At 38.1% G+C, this 8,966-nt stretch overlaps 1 protein-coding gene across 1 annotated transcript in view; it reads left to right on the top strand.

The window, feature by feature from the left end:
• Positions 1 to 3,355: 3,355 nt before the first annotated feature.
• The window catches only part of tctn1 (tectonic family member 1), a 16,233-nt gene continuing 10,622 nt past the window's right edge, over positions 3,356 to 8,966 (top strand). The window contains exons 1-5 of the mRNA XM_068594852.1: positions 3,356 to 3,623; positions 4,982 to 5,099; positions 6,532 to 6,665; positions 7,321 to 7,472; positions 7,582 to 7,684. Of these exons, the coding sequence (XP_068450953.1) occupies positions 3,356 to 3,623; positions 4,982 to 5,099; positions 6,532 to 6,665; positions 7,321 to 7,472; positions 7,582 to 7,684 (775 nt within the window). The remainder of the gene's footprint in view (positions 3,624 to 4,981; positions 5,100 to 6,531; positions 6,666 to 7,320; positions 7,473 to 7,581; positions 7,685 to 8,966) is intronic.

The following is an 8,966-nucleotide window of genomic DNA, read 5'->3' as shown; positions in this document are numbered from 1 at the left end:
GGAGTTACCATTTTTCAATGCTGAGTGGGAGGCGGAGCCAGTTAAGCAGCCTAAGTCCAGGGCCCAGAGGAGGCCAGATAAGGTTTTGGCTACGGCCGGGAAGCAGTGTGAAATGGTGACAAAGCCCAACCGGTCCTTAGATTTTCACATCCCGTCGGACATAGCAACATTGCAGCTAGCTGATCCATCACTAAAAACGTGGTTTAGTAAGGTGACAGAAGTTGAGGGGGAGAGGCGAGGCAAGATAGACTGCTTAGCAGAGGCTACCTTCGTAGTTAAAAATGGCATTCTGTACCAGCGGCAGGGGAAGGAGGAAGCTTTGGTGTTGCCACAGAGTCTCAGTCAAAAAGTTATGGAGCTGGGTCATTCTATCCCTTGGGCAGGTCACCTGGGATTTCAAAAGTCCCTCAACAGGATTGCCAGGAGATTTGTTTGGCCGGGCATGTATGTCCAGATAAAACGTTTTTGTGCATCATGTCGGGAATGTCAATTAACGTCACAAAGGGGGGTAGCCCGAGCGCAGCTTCAGCCATTACCCATCATTGCTACCCCATTTGACAGAATAGGTATGGACGTGGTGGGGCCCCTTGAGAAGAGTTCAGCAGGCAAGACCTTTACTGTGGTCTCATACAGGCTCTGCTCTGTGTTCACTCAAGAAACAGCACAATACGATAAAAAAAAATATATGATCAACTTTACACACACAAATTACTTGATTAAACTATATTACGAACTGTGTTGCATTAAAAAGCGATTAATTGAACAGTTGATTCTTGCTGTGTACATATATACATGTATATTAAACTGCCTGTAGTCTCTCCTGTTGCTAACTTAACCAGGTGTATTTATTCATATTTAATAATTAATCTTCTTCTAACATTACTCTGCGATGTGTTTGCATCATATAAGACTGTAAATGAGAATTAAAAGACCGTAAATAATAATACATATTACTGGCTTTTATTTTGACATGAAAATAATCGTCTCTCTTTTCTCGTTTTTGGTTTCAGACGGCAAAAACGAGAAAACGGAAGTAGTTTTCCGTTTTCCCGTTTTTGGTTTGAAACGGAAAACGAAGAAACGGCCGTTTTTCCGTATTTTCGTATTCTCGAATGAACGATAAAACAAACGAACAAAACGTACACGGACCGTACACGGACCCGGGGCTCTCAAGTGTGACACCCCCCTCCCTCTCTCTCCCCCACCGTCGACAAACTCTCTCACGGCAAGGTTTTTTAAAAAGTTAGCAGCTCTGCCATAGTTTGTTAGAGGAAAATGGGTTTTAAACGAGTGTAAGCCAGCATGTGTTTGTATATTATGTGTAAATGTTTTGATATGTCATTGAGTGCAGAATAAATTCAGCTCTGAGTCAGAGCAGGATTAATAAATTGGTTTTCTCTTTGTTCATTCACAGTTATACTTGCCGACTACACAGTGCTACCTAGCCTGTGTAACCATTGCTGCTGGTCCAGATTTCCCTGAGGTCTGGTGCCAGTAACATATACGCCACCCAACCAGCATGCAGCAAATTCTCGGAACGTTATCCAGAGCAGTCAGAACTTTTATTCCTTCTAAAACGATACCGACATCGTCTGGACCCTCCTCTGTATAGATTTCCGTCTTTAGCATGGCAAGGTCCTGTGACACACTGTCTTCATTAGCATCCTAAAATAGCAAAAACATTGTGATTTACGGACTGTACACAAAATTTTGTGATTTGACCATCCCAATACATAAAAGGTAGAAGAGATGAGAAAAAGACCACTTTCTTTATATTTCAACATGTACTTTAACTTACATCATACTCTTTTAAGCAGTGATCCGTGGATTGCTCAAGGTACACCATCAAACAACAGATGACAGCATCTCTGGTGATGTGGATGCTCAAGTTGCTTTTACATTTTATTGATATTAAAATATAATTAATAATTAACCAATAGTTGTTGAATTCAGCTCACTGTAATTAAAAAAAAGTACATAGTCCTTTTTATTATGTAAATGTTACTGTTATTTATTTAGGAGATATTAATTAAAGCAAATCCCAGTTTTTACAGACAACTGTTGTATGATATTTTGTTGGGTTTTTGTTCCTATGCCTTTCAGAGAACAGACAAAAATAAATGCAGCTTTAAATATCATATATTGACATGTGGATTACGATAAAATAAGATAATCCTTTATTATTCCTATAGTGGGGATAGCTATTGTCACAGTTAAGCGAAATTCTACATTGACTTTCAAGTAATTACGTCAGAAGGCTGGGTGTATCCAATACTCATAGTGAGTGAGGAATTTACATATTAATTGTAGCTGAGGAGACTGAGGTATTTTTGGGTGCAGGGAGCACTCCTAAAGACCTTCTATGACTCTGTGGTGGCATCAGCCATCTTCTACGGAGTGGTCTTCTGGAGCAGCAGCATCTCGGCAGCTGACAGGAGGAGACTGGACAAACTGGTGAGGAAGGCCAGCAGCATGCTGGGGCGTCCTCTGGATACTGTGGAGGTGGTGGGGACAGGGGGATGGTGACCAAGCTATCATCCATGATGAACCACACCTCCCACCCCAGGCAGGACACTTTGGCTGCACTGCACAGCTCCTTCAGCCACTGGCTGATTCATCCCTGGTGTCTTAAGGAGAGATACTGCAAGTCCTTTCTCCCCGCTGCTGTCAGGCTGTACGAGCTGAGCCCCCAGTAGGCCACAAAACCACTCTGAGCAGGCCGAACATTTTGTGAGCACAATGATCACTTTAATTCATGCACTTGTGCAATATTCACTATAGTATATTTCAGTACTTTGTACAATTTTTTTTACTCCATCTGTAAATACATTTTTTTTATTCTATCAGTATATTTTTATGTATCTGATTCCATCTGTATATTTTATTCCATCTGTATATTTTTATTCCATCTGTAAATATAATATTGTTCTTTTTTACAGCTAATTTTTTCTTCTTAAATCTTTAATCTGTTTATTACCGTTCTACTGTTTATGTATGTTACTTGTTTCTTTTATGTTATTACTTGTGAGCAGTGCTACTGTAATCCTGAATTTCCCCACTGCGGGACTAATAAAGGATTATCTTATTTTATCTTATCTTATTTTAGGGACAGTGTTTTTGAAAAGACTAATTCCATATACGTTTTTTAAATGAAGGCCTAATTCAAATGACTTAAAAACATCATTCACCGTGTGTGTTGACAGGGGTAGGAGTTTATCTCATAACTGCAACCTCCTTCAATCCTTCACCTGGCTAACTGAAACAATCCATTTTGGACTGCAGGTGGCAGTAATATTTAATTGAAGGCAGTAACCCGTAAACGGAACAAACGAAGAAGTAGAACCATAAAACAAAGATGGCGGTTTCAGCCGCTGTGCTTTGGTCCACCTTAAACCTATTCGGTGTGTATACTACCGTAACTACACACGGTAATACAACAAGCTACAACTTAAATACAACATATGGCGACCAGAACGTAACATATTATGTTACGGACAACTATACAACTATACAGCCGACAGAGTTTGACTCGAAAACCAGTAGCACAGAGGAGCGTCTTCAGCCGACATTGTCCGCTGAACCCCTGCCAGTCATCGGCCGCCTGCTCCCTCCGGTCACTGAAGGTAAAAAGCTCGTACAAAGAGCTGCTGCTCGCCTGGAATGGGGATGAGAGCCACGGGAGCAGCAGGGGCCATTGACAAAAAAACAAGTCGGACAGTTTTCAGCTGTATATACAGGAAGTCACAGAAACAATGACTTCCTGTTACTTCAGCTCTGTAGTCCAGTAGTTTACAGATCACCTTATATATATATATATATATATATATATATATATATATATATATATATATATATATATATATATATATGTATATATATATATATATATATATATATGTATATATATGTATATGTATATATATGTATATGTATATGTATATATATGTGTATATATATATATATATATATATATATGTATATGTATATATATCTATATATATGTATGTGTATGTATGTATGTATGTATGTATGTATATATGTATATGTATATATATGTATATATGTATGTATATATATATATATATATATATATATATATATATATATATATATATATGTGTGTGTGTCTGTATATATGTAGAAATGTGTGTGTATTTTTATGTCTGCCTGTGAAATACATTACAGTACTACTAGTTGTGATGTGTGATCTATAAATAATAGATCTAAGAGCCAATCAAATCTCTGATGTGGCGACAGCCAGACGTTTCCCATCATGCACTGGGCCACGCAGTCAGTGAAGATTCTGCGTCGAACTGGCTCATCTCGAACAAACTTATTCTGTGGCGAGACCTCACTGACTGTACTCCTCAGTTCCTACATTATGTTAAATAGCTAACCTCAGCCACAAAAATATTGTGGAAATTATTGTAGGGACAGTTAACGTTAACTTTCTTCTTAAGTATCAAAATTAAACAGCATAGTTTAAATAAACTCAAATAAAATGTGTCATTGTGATATCAAAAACACAACTATAAACTGAGATGTTTTTAAACGTAGTCTAAAATACCAGAAATGGGTCGACTTTTTTTTTGTTTGCATACCATTTCTAATTTCTCACTGAAGAAAAAACACACATGCACGTCATACACACTAATGCATATTGATACTGTACACGCTCCTAAGTTCACAAACAACATTTAAACATTACAGCTATAAATGCACAAACATAGATTAAATATTTCCGAAAAAAATTGGACATAACATATTTGCTCTTTCAAATATTCTTGGGTACGTGCAAACCCATCAAAGATGTAAAGGTACTGGAACATATCCTGCATGGCTTTACACAATGCACATGCTGATACATTATGTCATTTAAAGGTAGATTCTCTCTGCGAACATTACAAACACACCAAGGTGGATAAACAGGCTTTGTTGTGAGAATGTCTGTGCCTAACCTAAGCATTGCTGTGTGTTTCAGTTGGCATCCTGTGTCCCTGTGACATACACAAGGATGTGTGTGACATCAACTGCTGCTGTGATAGAGCATGTAGTGAGGAGGTGGCTTTGTTCACAGGCTGCTTAGTGGACACTGTCAGGCAAGTGTCCCACCTAAAGGGAAGAGGGTGGTTTCAATTATAACAAACATCACACCACGTAACATAAACCTTTTTTAAATTTTTTTTGAAGGGCTAGGGCTTTACTACTGCTACTACTACTATTATTAATAATAATAATAATAAAAAACATCAAAAGTTCAATACGTCCTTTACGCCAACTACGTCATTGCTCGGGGCCCTACTAATAATCATCGACATTGGAAGATGAATAGGTCCTTCATTCCGACTACGACGGCGCTCAGGCCCTAATTAAAAGCTGAGAAGGGTAGGTAGGGCTTTCGCGCTTTGAGCCCCGAGAAGGCTTTGAACATGAAATATCAGTGTGAGACATGTCGTTTCAGTGACACCAGCTCGTGATTGGAAACAATATTTCTGAGCAGCAGATTGGTGATGTGAAATTAATCAAGACAAAAAGGTAAATACGATAACATATGGAAAGCGGGGAAACTAGAAAGAATGGCAAACTGCTTGATAAAGGTATAATTGCAGTACATAAAAGCCATGACTTCTCCTCGGAATGTAGAGATGTTTTTAGAAACGATGTCTATAACTGACCAGGATGCAACACTGGTGATTAACCCTCATTAAGTCAAATCACCTTTCAGGCAAACCTTTAACTAAGAGGGCCACGGGCAAGATGGCATCTCTGCATTTCTTCTTAAAACGTGCAGAGGATCAGTGATGTCCCATCTGTGGATACGTATGTACATCTTCCCCACCCTTTGAAAAACATTAATAACTACACCTGTTCCAAAAAAAACAAGTTTGTTTGTGGCACAGATGATGCTATTAATAGCATCACACACATTGTCACTTAACATCCGGAAGTGTATGTACTCCTACTGTTTGTTGATTTTAGATTTTCTAATAGACATATTGAATTATATTCACATATTAATTCAGAAATTGAAACAGATGGGTGGGATTTTAGGCTATTACAAAATAAATTCTATTTAATTTAATTTTTTATTTTAAAATTACATTTTTCTTTTTTACCTTATGGTTCCCATTGTGGTTATCGGTTTTATCAATGCAACCTCATATCCCAGAATGAGTCAGCACTGGTGCCCCTTAGGGCTGTGTCGGCACTCTCATCCTCTTTACAGTACACAAAGGACTGCACCAGAATCTACCCTGAAAAACATCAAGTTCTCAGATGATGCAGCCATTATGGGCCTCATGCACAAGGATAGTTAATCAGTTTACCACTCTGACATGTAGAGATTTATGCAATGCATGGTGTGACAGTAACCATCTTGTTGAATGTGAAGAAGACTGAGGAAATGGTAATTGACCCGAGGGCAGTGGGCGATCTGAGGCCGGTGGTTATTCACAATAGATAAACAAAGTAACATCTATAGACGTTCAATATGTTTTCTGGCTCATCTTTGGTGTATCTTTTTGTTTGCAGTGGCAAAAAGCAGCTGTGCAGCAATGATGTAGCAACTTACTCTTTAGGGATCATGATTGACGGCTACTCAGAGCTCCAGTCATCTGTCCAGAACGAAACTAATTATGACCTCTTCTGCATCCTGGCACAGAACCGTAAGTTATTAATGGTCTTTCATTTGGATTTTAAATGAACTATCAATATATCACTTTTAAGAAGATATCAATTATTTAGTCTTACACCAATTTTTCATTTACTGCATCATAATGAACATAAATTGAATTGTTTGCATTTCTTAGTGTGGTTGTTCTACTCCATAGCCAGTGAAATACCTACAGTCAGGTTGCTTACGGTTATGTACATTTTATAATGTTTTTTTTCAATTCTGGAAAAGTCCTAGAAAAAAATAAGTCATGGAAAATTGTTATACTCATGTGTTCATGTCATTCATTCACGCTGACTTTGAAATAATGAATATGCTTTCAAAAGAAAGACGCTCAAAATATTTAAGAAATTAAAATATGTACACTATTTTTAGAATATTGGAGATGGACATACCGCCGTTGAAAAGGGCTGTGCTAAGATAATACACTGACTAGGGATAAGTACTGTACCTCAATCATTCTTCAAAAAATCCAAACCATCCCTTTTATGCTGAAGTAAAACGTTAAGGCTTGTGTAATTTCTATGCATAATTTAATTGTATGGCTACTTGTAGGTTCGGTATGCAACCATGAAACAAAGTACTTTACGGTGCCACTTTCTCCATCTCCAAGTTTGTCTCATTTGCTAACTATTTGTTTTGTCTAGGTGTTGATGGATTATCCCACCCTTCTCCTGCTCTTCCAACTGACAGCGACTTTGACTCACTCTTTAAGGAATTCACCAGCTTTATTTTTGGCTCAGAGGAGAACGTTGGTCCAGTGACCCCTGCAGAGCTCCAGGCCTCGTCTGTATACCAGGCGAGTCTCTTTTTTGAACTGTTAATCCGTCTTGTTTGTCACAAACTGATTATTTGTAATTATTGCTAAAGAGCAATGTTCATTCTCTGCTGATGGTTTATGGTTTCAGTGGGGGGATGTGATGGAGACAGCGGCAGAGAGTGGACAGCGAGGGATGTTCTGGCTGCCAGCTCCTTGTACAACTGCTGACTGTGTGGACACCAGTCCTGCAGGTAACTGTAATGTGGGACAGTGCCACTTTTGCTGAACTGGGGCAACTGTGAAATGCATAGGATAAAAAGTATTGTTACTGTAGCACAAGTGGAGTAGAGTCATTAAGTCAGGAAGGTGACTCACACATATTTGTCACACACAACATCTATCTAAAATTAGAAAACGGTGTCAATTCTGTTGGATTGTCAGACTAATGAGGCTTTCAGATACCCCAAATCCAGTTTGTTTGAGTACAGTTGGTGTGTATTTGAATACAGTTTGCTTCAGGTTTCATGCATCAGGGGCGAGTGTGGCTCACTGGTTAGCATTCCGGTCTTTAGGTCAGTGGTTTGATCCCTGGCTCTGCTAATCCATGTCGATGTGTACTTAAGCAAGACACTTAAACCCAGATTGCTACCCGTTGCTGTGTCTACGGTGTATAGAGCAAAATGTAAGTCGCTTTGGATAAAAGCGTCAGCTCAATGTAATGTAATGTAAAGGTTTAAAGAGCTACATAGCTACATTTAGTTTTACTACATTCGTTCTTAAACAACTTGCATTCATGATTGATTTCTGCTTGCATCTTTAATTGCATGTTAATAACTAGTCAGTATGAGAAACCATGAAGCCTCAGATGCTCAGGCTCTGCTGGTTGTGTCCTGGCTCAAGAATAAAGATGACTCTTGAACTCCCTGCCTGATGGTTTGAGACTTACAGAATCTGTGACATCTTTTAAATGACATCTCAAAACCATAAGATTTAAAAAATAATAATAATAATACATTCATCACACCGTTTTATTGTAACATGTTTATTTATTTGCATGGTTTTATTTGTCTTAAGTCATCAAATGTTTTAGTACTGTTTCACCCATATAAATGTCTTTATAACTTTGTTTTGAAAAGCATTTTTGTTTTGAACAGCTCATTATTTTGCATTAAACATTCAAAGTGATGACCTAATAAGGCAGCGTTCACCCAAGTTAAGTATTACATCATAACACAAAGGGTTCCTTGGCACAAAAGCCACATTTAGTAACCTTTGACAAACTTTGACTCAGTGATTGATTTGAATAATTGCTCATGATGGGATATTTTTACACCCCTCCCCCCCCCCCCCCCCCCCCCCCCCAAAAAAACACCATAGGTAATGTAGAGAACTGACATTACAATAGTTGAATACATTTGCAAAAGTGTGTTTTCAGAACATTTTGACATGACAACTTAAAATATATAGATATAGATATAGATATGTATATATTTATGTGTGTGTGTATATATATATATATATATATATATATAT

The sequence above is a fragment of the Clinocottus analis genome, unplaced genomic scaffold (genome assembly GCF_023055335.1).
Source record: "Clinocottus analis isolate CAN_PGR_092001 unplaced genomic scaffold, fCliAna1.0.p SCAF_10, whole genome shotgun sequence".
Classification (NCBI taxonomy): domain Eukaryota; kingdom Metazoa; phylum Chordata; class Actinopteri; order Perciformes; family Cottidae; genus Clinocottus; species Clinocottus analis.
This window is presented reverse-complemented; position numbering and strand designations above follow the sequence as displayed.